At 35.5% G+C, this 21,280-nt stretch overlaps 2 protein-coding genes across 8 annotated transcripts in view; one reads left to right on the top strand and one right to left on the bottom strand.

Moving 5' to 3' along the window:
* Positions 1–674: 674 nt before the first annotated feature.
* Positions 675–11,018, top strand: LOC117974042 (cyclin-H-like). 5 transcript variants are annotated; one of them, XM_058986983.1, is made up of 10 exons: positions 675–788; positions 1,607–1,734; positions 4,226–4,348; positions 4,744–4,817; positions 5,396–5,606; positions 5,929–6,092; positions 6,490–6,560; positions 6,962–7,070; positions 9,935–9,995; positions 10,635–11,018. In XM_058986983.1, exons 2-10 carry the CDS (start codon positions 1,618–1,620, stop codon positions 10,668–10,670), a joined length of 966 nt encoding a protein of 321 aa, XP_058842966.1. In that variant the 5' UTR covers positions 675–788; positions 1,607–1,617; the 3' UTR covers positions 10,671–11,018. The 5 variants fall into 5 exon arrangements, with proteins under 5 accessions (XP_058842966.1, XP_058842950.1, XP_034784214.2 ...); XM_058986967.1 differs by having other exon boundaries at positions 679–815; XM_058986977.1 differs by having other exon boundaries at positions 682–838.
* A 1,365-nt stretch (positions 11,019–12,383) lies between these two features.
* The window catches only part of LOC117403679 (ras GTPase-activating protein 1-like), a 49,134-nt gene continuing 40,237 nt past the window's right edge, over positions 12,384–21,280 (bottom strand). For 2 of the 3 annotated variants that reach the window (XM_058986945.1, XM_058986930.1), the window contains exons 16-25: positions 20,732–20,904; positions 20,231–20,390; positions 19,828–19,970; positions 19,421–19,536; positions 19,184–19,270; positions 17,931–17,998; positions 17,289–17,380; positions 17,109–17,186; positions 13,750–13,884; positions 12,384–13,271 (exon numbers count right to left, since the gene is read on the bottom strand). In XM_058986945.1, coding sequence (XP_058842928.1) covers positions 13,188–13,271; positions 13,750–13,884; positions 17,109–17,186; positions 17,289–17,380; positions 17,931–17,998; positions 19,184–19,270; positions 19,421–19,536; positions 19,828–19,970; positions 20,231–20,390; positions 20,732–20,904 — 1,136 coding nt within the window. In that variant the 3' untranslated portion in view covers positions 12,384–13,187. The remainder of the gene's footprint in view (positions 13,272–13,749; positions 13,885–17,108; positions 17,187–17,288; positions 17,381–17,930; positions 17,999–19,183; positions 19,271–19,420; positions 19,537–19,827; positions 19,971–20,230; positions 20,391–20,731; positions 20,905–21,280) is intronic. The other variant, XM_058986936.1, reaches the window with a different exon arrangement.

The raw sequence follows: 21,280 nt of genomic DNA, 5'->3' as shown, positions 1-21,280 counted from the left end.
TCTGCCAAGCACTGCACAGACTGCAAAGAGATGTCGCTTTCAATGCACCTGTCCTGACCATTGGTCGCTGACACTGGTTCACATAGCTTTACATTCATTTATTAAAAGTCAGTGCTGGCTGTGATGAGCTTTGAATGTTTGTGTTTAGTTGAATAGCCCTTATAAAAGTACACCGTGGTATGTTGCCATAGTAATGTTACCCATACTGTATTATCCTTTTTCATTATTTATTGTTGTTGTTTACCATGCTTTAAAAAATATATATCAATGTGTTTGCAAGGTTTTGTTTTTTTTACCATGCTTTCACAATTCTTTACTTCACTTTGCAATGTTTTTACTACAGTTTACTGCAGTATATTTTTCTAAAGCTAAGCAAACATGAGATAGATGCCAGTTAAAAATTATCCAAAACATGACCAAGTACCCTGTCCAAATGCGGATGGCACTTAATGGATACGCTACATCTCTCTCTAACAATATATTGTATATACACTTACACAGCAAGCCTTTTTATAATTTACTTTGTTCATGTTAATAATAGCGTCACTAACTCAAACATAAACGTGTCCCCCTGTATCTGTGAGAGAAATTCACAGAATAAGCGAATGTCGCTTTGTATTCAGCCGTGGATCAATAAAGTTGTGTTTGAGAATACATTTGAAAGGACCCCTAACTGTCTTTAGGTACTGCCTGAAGAGTTCTACACAGCTGTGTTTTAGAATTTGATATTGTCTCAGTTAGTGTGGGCAGCCTAGGGTCCTTAGAAGTGAACGTCGCTTGCTGTGGAGGTTTGTTTTGCTGTGGATTTTGAAAAGGTAGAATGTTTGGCTTAGGAACGGTAATATATATTAGTTTGTTGTGCTGTTACATTGTAATTTGAAACCGAATACGTCCCCTGACTTCATCGCACTAACAGGCGGAAATGCATTGATTAGCAAACACGCATGGGAGGTAACCACCCCCGAGATTAAGATGTGATAGATATGCATACTTTTTATTTCCTTTGCATAGTTTTAAATTTCATTGAGTCAAACTTGAAATCTACAGTAGAACAGTGTTTTGTTCCATTGACTCTGCTGAGACCTGGACATTTTTAGTGTTGTTAACTAATTAGGAAAATAATCGGTTCAGTTAAATAATTGAGATCTCTGGTGGAAGAAAAACCAGAAGGCCCTGTGGCTCTCCAGGACCAGGGTTGGCCACCCCTGATATAGAGCTTCTGAAAACCAGAGAGGATTTCAGCACTGGGTTTTGCTGGTATGGTAAATAAATAAACTAAATCTTAAAGTAAATGCAGAATGAACATGTTCCTGTTACATTGCCAGTCAAATATAAAAAAGTCATGTTGAGATAGATTCAAAATATGTGTCATACCACTCTGTAGAACTTTCTCTGTGCATGGTAATTTAGCTTAAGTCTCGGCACATGAAAAGAAAGCAGTTTTAGCCCCTTGTAGAATTGATACATTGTGGATCTGAATTGATGTGAAAGTGAAATTGGTTGCCTTCTTTTAGAAGACCACTGACAGCACTCTTGGGTGCACATCTTTTAGAACAAGGGAACGACGCAGTAGTGTAATAAGCTGTTCATTTATTTTCTTTTCAAGATTACGGGGAGATGTATCACAACAGCTCACAAAAGAAATTCTGGACTTTCCCAAAAGAAGACGACCTTGAAACTCTGAGGTTTCAAGCCAATCAGAAGTTTCGCGCAAAAGTCTTAGGAAGTGGAAAGGTATTATACATTAATGATGGTAATAATAATAATGTATAGGTCAGAATGTATTGTCACACAGTAATATGTCTCAAGGTGGTTTTAGGCAGTAATGCACGTATGGTGCATATATTGTTCAGCTGGAGTAGGGGGTGGGAGCACAGAATGTAGCAATATGAATTAATATATCACACAGTGCTGTGGGTATATGCTAGCTGCTGCTTGAAGCCAAGTTAACTGTTCTTGCAGGTGTTGAAACCACAGTTTAAGAAGTCCTCTTGGCAGTGGATTTTGAGCACTGAGCTGTGCTGCTATACAAAGTTAGTACTCTGTAGGTAAAACTGAGTTAAGGGTATTCATTGCCTTCCAGTAGCAAGATCCTTTTCCGATCACAGCAGTGAATGTTATTCATGACTGTGACAAAAAACAGAGGTCCAGTTTACTCTCTTGGTAATTTTTTTTTCACTAAATCTGTATTTTAAGATTAAAACTGACGGCCACTCTACAAGCAGTCCAGCTTTTGTTTAAAATAAGCATCATTCTGCACCTGTGGCTGCTTTGTCGTGATTGTTGTGTATTATGAAAACGTTTTTATTTTATTTTTTGGAACCTACAAGAAATACATTAATGTGGTACAAGCTGTGTTTTATTCACCGTTTTAAAGGCTTTACAGTGAAATTTGTGCAGTCATGTGGTGCTGATAGAAAAGGATGGAGTAGGGAGCTTTTTAAAACTTTTCTGGGTAACGGTGGTTCATTTTTTAAACCCCTATTTGAAGCCAAATTTATTAGTTTACTGTAACTATCCCCTAATTTCCTTACTTGTAGTTTTCAGATTCGCAGGTTGGCCATTTTTCATGCTTGGTTAAACCAATTTAATACGTTTTATTTTTCTCCTGATTTCAAATTGGCCAGCTTAATGTGGTTGGTGCTCTGCAGAACTAGATTGTTGATGTCATCATACTGTCTTTACATTATACTTTTCCGGATTTTGGAAATGGGTGTTGCAAGCGTGTAACGCCTGGAGGGGGTAGGTCAGTGCCAGTTAGGTTAGATTAGATTATCATTCTTCCAAGGGTCAAAATGCATCGCATTCCAGTGACAAATTGAAGATTCGTTGTCTTACTGAGATGGATATACATTCCATATCTTATATAATCTTGTTGATAATCTCTTGTTAAATGTTATTGCACAAGCTTAGAACAAATATCATAATTCTTAGGAATTTCACAACAGACTTTGAAGATTCTCAAAACGGTCATCTGTTTACACTGTACATTTTGTTTATCAATTTACAAATGCAGTTTACAAATGCAGTATGAAGTCGAGATATACACACCACCAGAAAGTCACTGATAAACTGAAATCTCACCAGAAAGTCAAACAATCCATGTAGCTCAACCATCAAAGCCATATCTTTCAGGCTTTAAGATCATAGTATCGAATCCTGCTGGTTCAAAGTATTTTAAGCTAAAGGTCCTTCTTTTAATAAATATAGTTGGTTTGCAGGTAAGAATCATACAGTATGTCTTTCCTCAGCCATTCTTTGTTTTGACTTTAAATTTATATTACACTTAAGCTATACTGACGGTAGCATTACTAAGTGAATAGGGGTAACCATTACATTCATATTAACAGTACATGGTTTAACAAATAAACTTCAGTGGAATTAGTAGTAGGGGTAACATGTTGGCACAGCACATTAACAAATCTCTTTTGTGCTACGAGAGAATCTTCAGGGAAACCAATAATTACATTTAACCATCCTCTGAGATAGAAAGCAAGTAAGGATGACAGACCGAACGATCCGGGTACATCTGTTGTAAACATCGATTTAGTAAGTGAAATCGGCAACGCTAATGAAATATCTTTCTAAAATCTTACAAAGTCATTGTAAACATCCTTTTTAATGCAATGTATGTTTAATTCATAGTACTGTTCTTGACATCTAAAATATTAGCGTTGGGGTCAATTCTAATCCCAATTCCCTTTTAATCAATTCAAATTCCTATTCCAATCATTTTACAACAAAGGCTTTATAAGCAAAGAAATACTGTATACAACTTAATGAACTTGTCAGGTAACCTGATAAAGCCCATGGCATAAACCTCAGTAAAGACTATGCTGTAAAACAGAATAGGAATTGGAACTGAAAAAATTGAATTGACCCCAACTCTGTGGTGCAGCACTTTTGCAAAGCCATGTCAAAATAAAAAAGGACAGGGTCAGTGGATTTTTTCAGGAACAGTAGCGCTGCAGTCATAGCGTGCTCCCTCTGTTTTTGTTGTAAGCATATTTTTAATGCAAGATTATGGTAGCCTTTGATAGTTTTGTTCTTTCAGTCTGCTTGTTGCCTTTCATTTGACTTACACATGACCAATCTCTGAATTATGTATTTATTTTTGTTTTGTTTCTTTAATCCTAGCACTCCTCACAGGACCTGACTGCAATCCGTTTAATTTCTGTTGAATTATTTACAAACGGGCTATGTTGTCCTGTTGTGTTTTCTACAGGCTGCAGTGAATGAGTCTTTGTTTCTGGAGCCCCATGAGGAGAAGATTATCTTTAAGCACTATGAAAAGAGACTTCTGGACTTTTGTGCCATTTTTAAGCCAGTAATGCCAAAATCTGTTGTGGTAGGTAACTGTAAAACTGGCAATAATACTTACAGGAAGGATCATATGGTGTATGAGCTACTAACCTCAGTAGAGTTATCGGTACGACTCCTTAATAGTTTACTAAAGATAGTAGTAGTTCAACAGTTTTTGGTCTTATATTTTTATGATCTTCGTAGCTGATCTGGGTAGTTGAGTTTCAGTATTTTGTTGTATGACCTGGATAAGTGCTTTGGACTGTGTTGAAAAGCCCAGCTGGAGTGAAAGCTTAGTAAATCTGGTCTAAAAAACAAACCCTGCAAATGTGTTCTTTAAAAAAATGTGAACTACACTATTCACAAAAAGAGTAATTGCAGTGCATACAGATATTCTGTACAGTTTAACAACCTTTTGTTTCTATCTTTCTGTGTCATTAGGGTACAGCATGTATGTATTTTCGGAGATTTTACCTGAATAACTCGGTGATGGAATGTCATCCCAGGATAATAATGTGAGTAGCTTTGTTTTTTCTTTTGCTTCACATTCTCATTTTTTATTGAATTCATCTTTTTGGACCTTCAATTTGAGTATGGAACTGGTTCCAGAGGAGTGTTACCAAAAATATGTAAATGTCTTTGAAGCTCTAGGTAGAACTAATAGTGCTGGAGACACCCTGATTGATTGGGCAAATGAGGTTCAGAACTGCTTTCCCAAATTGGATTTTAATTTAGAGTTTCTACACCTTGACTACACCTTCAGTTGGCCAGTATTCCAGGTGTGGCGCTAAGGACTCATATTACACTGTCACAGTCTTGAACTCAGACTATAGGTCTGCCTAACTTCAGCTTGAATCATCTCAAAACCACCTTGATGATTACTGCTAGACCAAGGCATTTAACAGTGAATGTATTAACATCCAACACAGCAAGTATTGCCTGCTGGATTATTCAGTAACACTTAAACTGGAAGCTGCATGAATGAAACTGCAGGTGGTTCTTGAGGTGCATGCTATTTGGTTGTTGATGTTTGCATTAATTTGTAAATCTGTATAAGTGTTTTCTAATGGTTTTTAATACATGCAATTTGCAGGCTGACCTGCACTTTTCTGGCCTGTAAAGTAGATGAGTTCAATGTCTCGAGCACACAGTTTGTTGGGAATCTCAGAGAAAGTCCCGCAGGCCAAGACAAAGCACTGGAGCAGATCCTGGAGTATGAATTGCTTCTTGTTCAGCAACTGAATTTCCACCTCGTTATCCATAATCCTTACAGACCATTTGAAGGCTTTCTTATTGACTTGAAGGTACTGCAGCCCACTGTTTTGAATATTCTTTATCCTAAGATAACTATTAAAAAAAAAAAAAAATACTTTTTTGATTTACACACTTGGAGATCTCCCAGTGCTTAATATTAGCAGCAGATACTAGTCCATGTTTTATTGCAGACCACTCTTTCGCAGCATTATTTCGATTTCAGATTTGAATGTGACGAGTTGGATCCAGTAGATTATTCCTGGCTCAAGGGGATGTTTGTATTTGGGGTACTTCAGAGCCATTGATGGAAGCCTCTGTAAATGCAATTCATTACAAACCAGGGAAGGTGCTGATTGCAACATTTCTTTCCAGACGAGGTACCCAGCGCTGGAGAACCCCGAGGTCTTGAGGAAAGCAGCGGATGATTTTCTAAACCGAGCAACCATGACAGATGCTGGTCTTCTTTTTCCACCGTCGCAAATAGCACTGACGGCTATTTTAAATGGTGCATCAAGGGCAGGGATTAATATGGAAAGGTAGGCTTCATTTTGCTGTAGTGTACAAACAGGGATCCTGCAAAGAGTTAAACTGACACCAAGTCAGGTCTTCAGAATAATACAGATTAAATACTTACCCAATGTAAGAGGCATTTCATGCTGTCTTCACAGAAGACACATACTTCACTCACTTGCAATTTCAAGATTCAATAGTTAATCAAAGATATAGAAATGATTCTCGGATTTGGATCATTCTCGGTTATGTCATTATTTGTTTTAATGTGCAAGTCAGAGAGTGAAATATCAAGGGGCTCTGTGAACCACCAGGCTTCACTAAACCAAAAATTCTATAATGGACAGTGAGATTATGTATGGTTTGATTTAAAGAACAATGCTGAGTTTTAATCTTGTTTGAATAATCTGCTGTCCTTTTCAGTTATTTGACAGAATGCATGGGATTGAAGGATGATAGGGAAACCCTGTCAAAGATGATTGATTCAATGAGGCGTAAGTACAGTAGTGTGTGTTTTTATTTAGTGTGTAGGGTGTTGTGTTGTGGGATCAGCACTAGAGGGCTCTGAGAGTATGTAAGTTTTAAAAGCCCTGGCCCAAGACAAAAGAAATACAATCACTGAGGGCTTTTTAAACACCCTGTATAGTACAGTTTTAGTGGCCAGGTTACTATTCCGTTACTATTCCGTTACTATGAGCTTCACCTGAGCTTGTTACCTATAAACTGTGGCAAACAAGCTCATAGGAAAATTGTGAATACTATATTTGTAGTCTCTATTCTTTTAACCCATAGAGACCCGCTGTAGTAGTTTATAATGCTCAAGAATGCACTACAAAGCACTAGGAATATTCTGCAATATTTTTTGTATTTAACTTGTTTCTTGTTTATACTGTAGGTATAAAGAACCTGATAAAGAAGTATGAGCCCCCAAGAGTGGATGAGGTTAACATGCTTAAACAAAAGCTCGAGAGGGTTCACAGTGAATTTGCAACAATCAGAAACCTGTAAGTAAATGTTTTCCTGTGTGTGTGTGTGTGTACACACACACACACACACACAAATATACACTGCTGTGCAAAAGTATTAGACACATTCAGGAGTTACAGTATATATCAACAATTTACTCAAAGCCTCCACTAGTGTTTTCCACTATTATAACAACTTTGACTGTTATTAATACAGCTTAGTTTGGGTGAGAAGAAACCAAGCTTGTCAATTAGAAATCTTTAATTCAGATTGATCAGAAAAAAAACCCCAAAAAAACAAAGTAAAACTTTTTTTTAGTTTGTTTTAAATGTATGTGTGACATGATGTTCTGTAGATGGTGCGGATTGATTCTATGGTAGTATAACCCCCCCCCCCCCCCCCCCCCCCCCAAAATGTGCAAAAAAATGTCACTGTATGTGCGTGTGTGTGTATGTGTGTGTGTATATATATATATATATATATACAACCCCCACCCTGACTTTTTTCCCTTGGAGCTATCACTCTCAATAGCTATGAAGCTGCCCTCATGCAAAAGGATGTTTCATAAACTTGCTTGTGAGTCGCAGAAGAAGAACGTTGCTTGAGCATCACATTGTATAACTGCCGGTATTTCTTAGGATTGCAGAAGTGTCTTCCTGATGTCCTTCATTTGTTAGGCAGATAAAGATTATGCGGGGACATTTAGGTCTCTTTCATTGAGCTAGTAACATAGTTGAGCAAAAACTGAAAGTGAAATTTGGGATCCGTCACTGCTATAAACAAAACTCTGGTTTGTGATACAGATGTACCTGTGAAGCATTTCAGCTTTAACACACTAGCCCCTTTCCCCTCCCAAAACAATGATCTTTTTATAGCCAAAAGTTACAGAAATATAATACTGTGTACATTATGACAGTCTTAAAGTAATACACCTGTTGCTTAATTTTTGCCCTGAACCATAAAGGTTATAGACCAAAAAGTTTCAAGTAATTGTAATATCTGTACATTGTACTGTATGCAAAAAACACATTCCCTGTTAAACTTCTAAAAATGTTTATTCACTGATACAACATTTTCATAAAGCACATGTTTAAAGGAGTGGTTTAAAAACATAGAAAGGTGTAAAACATCATTGTTTGTATGTTTTGAAATAATATTCTAGTATTATCCTTTTAACCTGACTTCAGTTTCAGCCAACATGACGGGCTAAGATTACTGTTAACGCTTGCTAAAGCTTTCCAGTGCCACAGTACATAGAATGCTATACTCCTGGTGTACCACAATAAACATTACAACTATACATTGTTCTTTTACAATATCTGTTTAAGCATTTTACTACTAGAAAACATTAACATATTGATGTAATCCAAAAGAAAACAGTTCAGTATACTGAAAAAAAAGAAATGTCGCAGATTTAAATAAACAGTAGCTCCTTGAGTCTTTTCCTTTCAGAAGCAGCTCAGTGAAATCATGATCTATAACAAACAAGTATTCAATGTCATACTGTAATAAAGAAAATAGCTATAGAGTGTGTTATGAAGTGTGACAATACTTGCAGCCAAATCAGCATCTCCATTTTAAAACTGCTACTGTCTTACTGTACTACTTAAAAACTCTAGCATTATTCCAGTAACTCAGCATATAAAATAGAACAAAAACTGTTCTGTTCATTATGCACTGCTACAAACTTAATTATTTACAATTTGCAGTACTTCTCCATATGCATAAACTGGGCATAGATTCATGTGTGCATATGTGACAGGTTGAGGGATGCCCCGAAGTTTTTTGTTTTAGAGGAGTACCTGTTACAAATGCTGAGGAAGAAACAAGAATTTGATCCAGCAATAAGCACAAGAAAAAAAGCATCCTTTTTTTTTATATAACCAAGGGTCATATAGTTTATAAAATCGATTTTGTTTTTGTTGTTTTAACTAAGATTTTTGTGATAACTAATTGATGCTGTTTATTAGATGTACTGTTATATACAGACATAAGCTTATATATTAGACCTCAAATGTCTATTCAAGTCCAAGTAGGAAATTATATAAAGTCCACTGTTATTCATAAATCTATCTATCTATGCTTGTCTAGGCTACTCTGTTTGGTGCTGATCATGCAACAAAGTCTTTAACTTCATTTCATTTTCTGGGTTACACATTAACTTACTTTGCTTGACATATCTACTGTATAAAAAAGTTGCGCTTTTAATATTTTCAATAGTATTTTCACCCTTAATCTGCTGTTGTGAATATACACATTCATCCCTGTCTTTTGTCAAAAATCTTCATGGCATACAGTTTAACAAGTGAATAACATCGGGGCTAACACTTTGTAGGCCCTCCAAATCCCTCTAGTACGGAAAAAACACAGTGAAATACACACACGATGTACAGATAGATGCAGATATGGACTAGTACAGATAACACCTTTGACAAACTATCTTTTGAAGTGGTGTTCCTCTGGCAGCCCAATTAAATATTTATAGTTAATAATTTCAATTTTTCTTTCCTCTTTCTGTTTCTTGGTGTTAAGAGATCACATGACTTGGAGAGCAGTTGGGACTGACATAATTGTACACTCCAATCTGAAAAAAATAAACAAAATGTATAGGTAAACTTTACATTGCTTCCTAGTTTCTGATTACTAAAGTAAAGTGTTCTGTTTTGTTTAAATGTTTCAGGAATGGCTACACAGTAACGGGAAACAAATCTGAAGCTTGTACAAGTTTACCTTGACATCGCTAGTAGGATGTAGTCAAGGCATTACATTGTACATGAGCTGGGAACTGTTCCAAACTCAGCAGCCTAGACACATAGCCCCATCATAATGAGGAAAACAACTGTACTAGTTAATTTGGTAACAATACATTGCTTTGCTATTGAACACAGCTTTTATGTTTCAGAAAGAGGAGGAAAGGATATGAAGATGATGAGCATGTCACCAAAAAATCCAAGACGGAAGAGGTAGGTGTTTGATTTTTGTATTATTATTTTATGATCATGACCACCCTTGTATTTTTACTATGGGTGTGTAACAAGTTCCACAGTGACAAGGCATCCGGTGTAGGTTCTTTCTGTATGCAAGTGATAATAATAACATTGTAGTTTTTTGTATGGAATGGGCTCATGCAATAGCTTGGGTGGGAGAGAAAAAAAAAAAATACTTGAATGGCACCAAAATTAGAAACAGAATATTTTTTTAATGAAAAATCCCAATCAAAGCCCATGTCCTGTGTGACTGAATGAGTGCCATTCAGATTGTATAGCTTGCTGTTGTATAGATCAGTGTAATTATTAACTGTGCGTAATCAGAAGTTTGATCAGCTGTTATCTAACATTGTGCACAGTAATATCCAGTGAAAAACGCATGGACAATGCCAAATCAATGGGTATGGTGTTTCTTTTTAGTTTAACTATTTATTTGGTCAACCAGTTAGTTAATAAATAAACTACATTAAAACAAATGTATTCATTGGAATAATGGGCTCTGGTAAGGTAGTGCTTTATTGTGTGTTTATAGGTTAAGATACAATATGGTTGGTATACAAAGTGAGAATACATGGATTGGCATAGTTATAACTGTTGTTTTTTTTTCTTTCCTAGGAGGTGTGGACAGATGACGATATGGATTCCCTTTAATGGACGCAGCATAATCTGTTTAAACTAATTCCAATGAGTGAAAATAACTTGTGTTGTGATATGTCACCTGCATCTGTGGGCCTGAAACAATAGCTGCTTTTATAAAGCAAAGAAGATGAAAGCAAACCATTGCCATATTCAGTCATGTGACTTCATATGTTATGATCAAATGACTTTTTACTGCTGCAAGAGTATTGCAGTATTTTGTCAAATACATCATTTAGTTGACACATTCCCTTTAGGAATGTGTATTCTATAGTTGTATGCTAAATGGGTCTTCAGAAGAAGTATCCTACTTTTCTGAATTAAAATACCACTATTTTTTTATAATAAATAAATAATGTTAAAGTTGTGGTGTTCACAAGGTTCATCTTTTAATATGATCTCATGTATGTACAACAGGGTAGAGGTCTTCACGGGTCTACCCGGAGCCACGGACCCGAGGTCGGGTCCAATTTTGTTTACTCAGTAATACACAAACTGTCTATTACTATTAAAGAGGCTCTCTTTGGTACTAAAAATCATTGTTTATAATTCCTGTTGTGTGGATTGGCTTTCCCCAGTAGCACATGACATGGCTTGCAGAGCGCAGCAGCAGACATGTGACCCGTATCAAAGGTGTTTCTTTTAGATTATTCTTAAGTCGGCGTAATGGATTTGTTTATGAAGGACGTCAAAGAAAAATGAATTCCATGAACAAAAGCTCGTCTGCGGTGTGGGAATCATTTGTTGTTATTTCTCCAGAACTCGATCATCCCACACAATCAGATCAGGAAATCCTAACACAGCATTTATATGACAATTACTTTCAGAATCAGATTGTAATCCCTGTTTAGGTGAATGTTTACATTATCAGAATTGTACATGTTATGCTAATAAAAGGACATGTTTTTTGTAAAGCCTAAGTTATTGTCCTTTTAAATGACTAAACAAAACACTTCTGAGGGAAAACATGACATTTACAATTTTATGAGATCATTTTGAAATATTACCATGTACCATATAATTTAGTACAGTTTAATACTGAAACAATTGATAATTTCAGCTCAAGCTCTCCATAGAGGGGGAAATGTGTTCATTTGCTATTCACTAGAAGAACTGCTGCTTGAATCTCTGTTAATTGACAGCATTACACACACTTTCCCAAACTGTTTATCTGAGTAGTATGATAAGCATTTTTATTTTTAATACAGTAACAAAATAGCTGCAATGATTATTCCAATATTTGGTAGGTCAGAAGGTTGTGTTCAAATCAATACATATTTTTGTATTTAATTTTTTTTTTTAAAGTTAGAAAAGGCTATGTGAAGAAAGGGACATTCACCCTCCCTGGATAAAGAGAGATTTTCTTAACCTAAGGCTAAAAAACAAACATGCTGAACAGGATGGAGGCTCATACAGTATGTATGAATGGTAGACTTAAGTGAATCCAACCATAGGACTTCATGCCACAACTATCCAAGAAAGGTTTTACACTTCCAGTATTAGCACATGTAAGATAACTAAAACAGGTGACAGATTTTCATAAATTATACTATTTTTGTGTTTCGTTTCATATTCAGACCATGGAAAAGGGGTTTAAAATCTGTATAAATCCACCCAATGTATATTTAATTGCAGTAAAAGTCTCCATTACTGGTAAGTGTGATCCACCAATATAATAATAATAATAATAATAATAATAAATAAATAAATAAATAAAAAAGTCAACACTAATTTACATAATGGTTTAATAAGTGCATGCATTTCTGATACAATGATCCATCTTTACTATTCAAATTGTTTTACAGCTGTAAACATTTTACATAGGTTTTTTTTTGTTTGTTTGTTTTTTGGATTATGTGACTTGTCTGGCTTTAAGATGTTGGAAGACTCAACCAAACAAAATTAGTGGCACAATTATTGACTTGTCTCAATATCTTTTTTACTCATGATTCCAGCAAGATAATTTATTTTCAGATATAAAATAACCACTTTTAGCAAATAATCAGTCTAAATTGCAAAGTCCAAATAAAAATACTAAATACAAATTAGACAGATATATATGGAAATAACCATAAAAAAGTCAGTCACAAATTACAGTATAAAAAGCATTACATCCCATACTTCAGTTATAAACAAGGTCACTGTTTCTTCTTCAAGTCAGTTGACTGGCATTTCATTCCTCGTGTTGAGCAGACTAAGATACACTTTGGCAACTTTTGTTGGAAACACTTAAGTCTTCTTAGTTTGTGTAAAAGGTGAATGATGTACCCAAGGCTCAGAGATCTGTGACTTTTCATAAATTGGAAAGTGGAAAAAAGTGCAAGCAACTTCCTGCACTTCTAGCTTACAAAGTCAATGGTGTAAAACAACCAGTCATAATTTGTTGTTTTTAGTTGCATAGTTCACACTGCACTGGGCATGTGTCAAAAGTGTGCTATTTTAAGAGCAGGGTGGAAGTGAGGCTGGCGTGGGTCACCAGGTGATGGCGGTGGAGCATGCTGGGCCCCATGCGTAACTCCAGGGACAAGGCTACTACCTGTTGCTGTTGGACATCGAATAATGATTCTGTTTCTGCTGAAGAAGTTCTGTGATTGCCAAGAGTTTTTTCAAGACATGCTGAAATAAATGTAAAAATACATGGTGGAGCCGAGATTGTACAAAAAACAATAAGCAAAACCCCACTGCAAAGCCCAGACCAATTAGAAATACTGTATACTTAAATGTTTAATTTTATTCAAACAGGGATGTTTAATTCTGTAAAACAACCAGGTCATTAACATCACTTTAAACAAAACAGTACGAAACAATATTAACTACTGTAATGCCATCCATGTTTATCTTTACTGAATATAACTTTAAATACAGAGTAAGTTAGCACACTATAAGGCAACTTTAATGTTTCTAAAAAAAAAAAAAAAAGTCTTTGACCAATGGTATAAGCAATACCACCTAGATATTCATGTGGTGTGCAACTTCTCACCCTGTCAGATAGACATCCATGTAAAAAACATTTAAAACATTTACAAATACTACATATTACACACTGTCCAATAATGCTGTTCACATTACTTGTGTGTCTCAAGCGAGCCCTCACCTGTTGCGCTCCACGCTCATTGCTATGAGTCCGAAGTTCATCTGAATGCGACAAACAGATCTCGTGCAAGACAGCAAGATCCCGTGACAAGTCAGTTCTAAAGTGCTCTGTAGTGTCTGGAAGGTCAGGGACATTCTGTAATAAAACAGATTTAAGACACTTAAGTATAGCTTATTCGGGAAACAGATACACAAAATATATATTTATATACAGTGCCTTGCAAAAGTATTCAGACCCCTGACCAATTCTCTCATATTACTGAATTACAAATGGTACATTGAAATTTCGTTCTGTTTGATATTTTATTTAAAAACACTGAAACTCAAAAACAATTATTGTAAGGTGACATTGGTTTTATGTTGGGAAATATTTTTAAGAAAAATAAAAAACTGAAATATCTTGCTTGCATAAGTATTCAACCCCTGTGCTGTGGAAGCTCCCAGTTTACACCGATGAAAGAAATTGCCCTAACGAGGACACAATTACCTTACCATTGGCCTCCACCTGTGAACCATTAAAGTTGCTGTCACATTTTCTGGATAAAAACCCCACTGTTGAAGGATCATTGGTCAGGCTGTGAATCTGAAGGAAAATGAAGACCAAAGAGCATTCTACAGAAGTTAGATAAAGTAATACAAATGCATAGATTAGGGAAAGGGTACAAAATAATATCCAAGTGTTTGGATATCCCAGTGAGCACAGTTGGATCAATAATCAGGAAGTGGAAGCTGCATCACACCACCCAGGCACTGCCAAGAAAAGGCCATCCCTCAAAACTCAGCGCTCAAACAAGAAGGAGACTTGTGAGAGAAGCCACAGAGAGGCCAACAATCACTTTGAAGGAGCTACAGAGTTCAGTGGCTGGGAGTGGAGTAATGGTGCACCAGTCAACCATATCAAGAGCTCTGCATAACTGGCCTGTATGGGAGGGTGGCAAGAAAGAAGCTGTTACTCAAAAAGTACCATCTGAAAGCACGTCTGGAGTTTGCCAGAAAGCATGAGAGTGACCCAGCTGCGATGTGGGAAAAGGTTTTGTGGTCAGATGAGACCAAGATAGAGCTTTTTGGCCAAAACTCAAAGCGCTATGTGTGATGCAAACCTAACACTGCTCATGCCTCAAGACACACCATCTCTATAGTGAAGTATGGTGGTGGCAGCATCATGCTGGGGGGATGCTTCTCATCAGCAGGGACTGGGCATCTTGTTAAAATTGAAGGAAGAATGGATAGAGCATAATACAGGGAAATACTGCAAGAGAACCTGCTTCAGTCCGCTAAAAAACTGAATCTTGGGAGGAAATTCACCTTTCAGCAGGACAATGATCCCAAGCACAAGGCCAAAGCAACATTGGAGTGGCTCAAGAACAAAAAGGTGAATGTCCGACAATGGCCCAAAGTCCTGATCTCAATCCCATTGAGAATCTGTGGCACTATTTGAAAATTGCGGTCCACAAGCGTCGTCCAACCAACCTGAACAACCTGGAGCAAATCTGCCAAGATTTATAGGCCAAAATCACTCAGACACTGTGTGCAAAGCTGGTACATACTTACGCCAAAAGACTTAAAGCTGTTATTGCAGCAAAAGGTGGCTCTACCAAATATTAATGTGTGGGGGTTGAATACTTATGCCAGCAAGATATTTCAGTTTTTTATTTTTCTTAAAAATATTTCCCAACATAAAACCAATGTCATCCTACAATAAATGATTTTGAGTTTCAGTGTTTTAAAATAAAATATCAAACAGAACGAAATTTCAATGTACCATTTGTAATTCAGTAAAATGAGAGAATTGGTCAGGGGTCTGAATACTTTTGCAAGCCACTGTATATATTTTATTTATATATATATATATATATATATATATATATATATATATATATATATATAGATATAGATAGATAGATAGATAGCTCTGGTTTTTGGTTTTTATTTTCCTTTTTTGGTGCTTATTTTTTAGCTATTTGAGTTTTATGTATTTATGTATTTATTTATTTATTTATTTATTTTTTACAGAGCTTTCACTTTTCTTATGCTGTATGAATTTATTGTTTTCGGTTACTTTCCAAAATGTCTGGGCATTTTTTTTGTCACAACAGTACTTGCACACTTAGTTCTACCACCTTTCCTTTGCTATCTTCCACAACAAAATCCTTATGGTCACGGGCACATTCTTCTGGGGTTTTTGTGTGTCCAGACATTTTTTTTACATTTCGCCACAATTTTAAATTCTCACTGTCTAACTGTAATATAGCTTTAAATCCCGCAAAAAAAGCCTTCTACTGTAATTGTAATCTCGTTTTAAATCTTGCAAGCGGTCTCCAATAGAAATGTAGAATTTGCTGCCACTCAGTATATGGGGTGTGTGTAAAGTATTCCGAACAAGTCAATGATAGATACGAGTCAGGAAGGAGGGACATTGCCCAGCTGCATGGAAAGGTCGTTTGTTTTTGGATTTTTTTTAAATAAGTTTTTTTTTAAATGGGAAAGTGGCAAAGTCAACATGAATGGAGTAACCATTTCCTGTGTTTATTGGCTATACACCGATTTCATTTTTTTGTAACAGAGGTGTTTTATTGTTTATAACGGTTAAAACTGAAAATCAGAAATACTAACGATATATCATTTTGCACAGAATATTCAGTAATAACAACGATTGTTTCTAATGACAGACGTTATCTCCTGTAATATTGTATATCCATTGGCCAAAATATTTAGACAATGGCCTTAGTAGAGCAGGTTGTACAAGCATGTATACAATTATGGACTACATGGGATTGCATGACACATTCATTTGATTGCACTGTAAACAAAGGTATTTTCTAGGTTTACTTAAATTCTCCAAATTTGGAGGCAGTTAGTGTACTTATTTCAGGATTGTATGTCAAACACTTTGATGTTGTCTTTATTATGAAAGAATAATAGCAAGTAAGACAATGTAATGTTTTTTTTGTTAGTACTGAATGAATTGAAAATGCAGAAACCCACTACTGGGACCTGTTTGAACACTAAATTGAAATATAGCATCTTATACAGTAGATGGCGCTAGCACACACACAATGTTGTAAAAAGTCAAGCACTCACCAATTATCTGCTGTTAAGCTTATACATTTATTACTATAACATCATAATCACAAAAAACAATGAAGCGAATTCATGCAGACGCGTTGCGGCCACTGGCCTTCGTCAGTGCACACACACACACCTATGCAGGATCTGTAAATTCCAAGCAAATTACTATATTTGGAAACATTCTGTAATACTGACAGAGGAGGTAGATTTAACATGAAAACATTATTTTTATTATGTAGCATACTTGATTAAGCTAGAACTTTGCACATATTCTATTCAAACCATACTAACCCCCAATTCATCCAAGAACATAATCATCCGATGCTTGTTGTTCTTAATGAATGGATTCACTCCTTTCATGTAAGGCTCCTGTTAAAAAAAAAAAAAAATTGAATAAAAAAAATGTATATACTGAGAGCTTGAGACAATGCACAAAAGCATATGCTGCTTACATTGTAACATATCACTTACCTTGGCTCCAAACTCCACCAAGTTTGCCAAGTTTTGTACAGACTTTGCTATCAGGGTGAGTGTTCTTGCAGCTGTGGAGGAAGGAGGGTCTGCTATTGGGGAAGTGAAGAAAGCAGTGTTAAATTAAACAATTGTATTTTAACCTGAAAAATATAGCACATTTGACTTGATTGCTGCCAGATTAATATAGCAGTGTTTAAATACATCATAAGGAAGAGGGTATGTATATTTACAAAATGTATGATATGAAGGTAAAATGTGGACAATGTGTCTCTTCTACATGCCACTATTTTTGTTTTAACAGCTTACATAGATGATCCAGTAAAACCCAACCTATTTATAAACGTCAATGAGCTTATTGTCAGAACAATAAAATCAGATGTCAGAAGGCTAAGAAATCTGAATGAACAGTTTCTGAATATTCATATTAATATGCAGCACTAATTAAGTGAATATATAATACATGGTTCACCTTATACTGCAAGTGAAAGTCCTGCGTTCTTCAGCAAAAAATGACCCCAAACTCAAGGTAGCCAATAATTAAAGAAAAAAAAAAAACTGTATTTTAATTGTATTTTCCACTTTTATTGTTTTTGTTCTTACAAGAAAGCAAAAATCTCTTACAATAAATAAGAAACCCACCTGCAATTATGTTAAACATCCTTGGATTAAGGATTGCAGGGCAGATCAGTCGCAGAAAAACAAAGCCACTGCAAAAAAGACGCACTTGTTAAAATAAAAGCTAGTTTCCTGAAACACAATAATTATAAAATCCATGCATTTTTAGTTATGAATACTTTACAGCATTGCCAGGAATATATCGCTGACAATACACAGGTGGCGTCACCTGGGGCTGGTTTTTCAAAACTTTGGTAATCGGATTTCCGTGTTTGATCTGGATTATACTGTGCAATTGGGTTTTTCAAAACATCAAAATGCAATTGGGATTACTGTGATCCGGATTTCATTTTGGTAATCTGATCGCACTTTTAAATCACGATTAAATGTTGCAATTGGGTTTTTCTGAATTTAAAGAGGAGATCAGGATTAATAACAGGATTATTATGATCCTATGGATTTAGCTTTTAAGTGATCATAGAACATCGATATTTTGTTTGTATTGCAATAGCAAGCACACGCTGTATGTCCAAATAGAGTGTTAGAATATAATATTTACATATTTATTTAAGTTTTGTGTCCATGCAACCAAAAAGGAAAACACGTATTTAGTGGTATTTCAGTTTTTTATTTTTCTTAAAAATATTTCTCAACATAAATCCAATGTCACCTTACAATAATTGATTTTGAGTTTCAGTGTTTTAAAATAAAATATCAAACTGAACGAAATTTCAATGTACCATTTGTAATTCAGTAATATGAAAGAATTGGTCAGGGGTCTGAATACTTTTGCAAGGGTATGTATGTATGTATGTATGTATGTATCTATCTATCTATCTACCTATCTATCTAAAGAACTAGTCTACTTCAAAAAACTGGCTTTCGTGATTATTTGTTATCTGGATAAATGTAATCCAGCAGTGACATTTTCTGAAAAACTACATCAAAATGATCCAGATAAAAGTAATCTCGATCTCAAAATATAGGATTACAAAATCCGGATCACTTTGATCCAGATTAAGTTTTGAAAAACCGACCCCTTGTGACAGAATTGGCAAGACTTTTATCAAGTACATTTATCCAGTTCATGAAAACAACTACAACAATCAATGGAATGTTCTCCTGACTCGTATTACTGTATCACTGCAGACTGATCTGTTAAAACTGATCAATTAAGAATGGAAGTTTTCAATAAAAAAAAAAAAAAATTGTAATTGGAGGTACAGTGCCAAGCTCACCTGGTTAAAATCTGTTTTGTTTAATTAATCAAAACCTACCTGACAACTCTGGTTTTCATTGTTGTATTTTCCGGCCACTTCTGTTGGACAGATTTCTGTAAACACCCATACATGAATCTCAAGGTCCTGTAATATTTAAAAAGACAGGAACAAAAAGATTGATTCAATCAAAAAGTTTGATTGAACTGTACTGAATTCACCCGAATATGTTTTTGATAGCATCCTATAATCGTAGAGATTGCCATTCTGACAGGGCTAGCAGAGATAATAACTTACGGTGGAAGTATCTCTGCAGCCATGAATATTTTTTCAACCAGCTCTGAAAGGATGTTCAACAGGAATGTTAAGTTAATGTTCACGTCGTCATTTTTCTCAAGTTTGGAAGGATTTAACTGAAATGAGAATGATTTACTTTGTGTCAGCGTTAACATGTCTACAATAGCATGCAAAACAGAATATACACAAAGTTTTGATAACCTGTATATAACAGTTGTTGTTTTGGTACACAAGTCCTTCTCATGAGGACCACCACTGGGGCATGCATGGCACCAGCTACGTAATATATGTACTTGAGATGCCAATCTTGTAGGTCTTTGAATTTTTTTAATTGAGACTATTTTTAAAATCAAATTTTAATTTACGTTTTAGTGTGTGTGTTTGTGGAGTATGAAAATGCAACTTACCTCACAAGACTGTTTGCTTTCCATTATTTTCAAGATGGTGTCTTTGAGAGCATGGTGAACAAATGGGGTGGCAGTAGCTTTCATATACTGTTCCATAAGTGTGCTTGCCAGGGTCGTAGCACGAAAAAGTGTTGTAGCTTCATCTAAAAAATAAAAAAATACAGCACAGCTATAAGAAAACACATTTGTAAACCTTTTTAATTTCCTCAACAAACTCTAAAACAAAATTTAACATAGTTCTCTATGAAGATGGCACACAAAACACCAGTTTCTGCTAGGCAATACTGGCAATAAACTAGGGTTCATACATATAAAATAATTCATTTTATTCCAAATGCACAAATAGGAGCAACTCTGAGTATGACGTTTGTTATTGAATTGTTGGAAGCACAGAAATACCCACCTTCCATGCTTATTTCCCTGTCATTTAGTGTTCTTAGTAGTGGTGCTTCCATTCTTTCATGGCGAAATATTCTCAATAAAATGCTAGCCAGTAGCGTGCGGTCCTGTCCACAAACATGGGCCAGAGCATAGATGACATGAAATTCCTTCTGCAATATGAGCTAGTAGAAGAAAATAATCAATCAGCTGCTGTAATTTAAATAAATCTTCAGATGTCTAATCAAAGTCCCAATAGCTGGGATATAAAAATAAATAAATAAAATAGCTGCACCTTTTCTGAACGAAGATCTGTTTTTTGCTTTGCCGTTTAGCATATTACTTCTTTTTTACAACTTCCAAAAATACACTGTTTAAGCTACTTATTTGTTTATAACAGAAGATGACAATTATTGCACTGGTGGTTTTATTATATACAAAAATGATGCTAATCTAAATACTGTAATTTTGCAGGTAGTTTTCAATATATTTTAGTTGACTATCTACCACATTGACTAATACTTACCTCCTTGAATTCACTGTATTCTTCCTCTGGCATGATTTTCTCCATCGAATATCGTGCTCTCACACGAACTGAGCCAGGTTCAATTCCTTTCAGGGGAATGTGGGAGCTGAGTGGGAACCACTCATCTATCATTTGGCCTTTCTGCAACCTACTAAGCTGGCAACGCATGAACACTGAAATTCAACAGAGCAGACCATAGGTAAACTCATATTTATTTTTTTAATGAAAAAAAAAATGGACATTAATAAATTAAGCCAAAATTGATATTATCTATTAAGATGACCCCATACTAGACTATGTATGGTTGAAACTGGACAAAGATGTGGAAAAAAGGTAAATCAGCTGTGTTTCACATGTTGGTCTAACATGGCAGACACAGCTCTAATACCAATGCAAAGCAAATAAAAAATAAAAAAACACACTCATTTCAAAGACAATTGAAGCAAATGCATTACCACATTTTTTTCTAAGTCATTATGTTCTGAATTAAAATTGTACTGAAGCATATGTCCGACACAGTGGCTATTTCCTGATAATTTACTGCAGCAG

This window comes from Acipenser ruthenus, chromosome 2 (assembly GCF_902713425.1).
Source record: "Acipenser ruthenus chromosome 2, fAciRut3.2 maternal haplotype, whole genome shotgun sequence".
Taxonomy (NCBI): Eukaryota; Metazoa; Chordata; class Actinopteri; order Acipenseriformes; family Acipenseridae; genus Acipenser; species Acipenser ruthenus.
The sequence above is the reverse complement of the archived record's forward strand: the minus strand, read 5'-3'. Positions and strand labels throughout refer to the sequence as shown.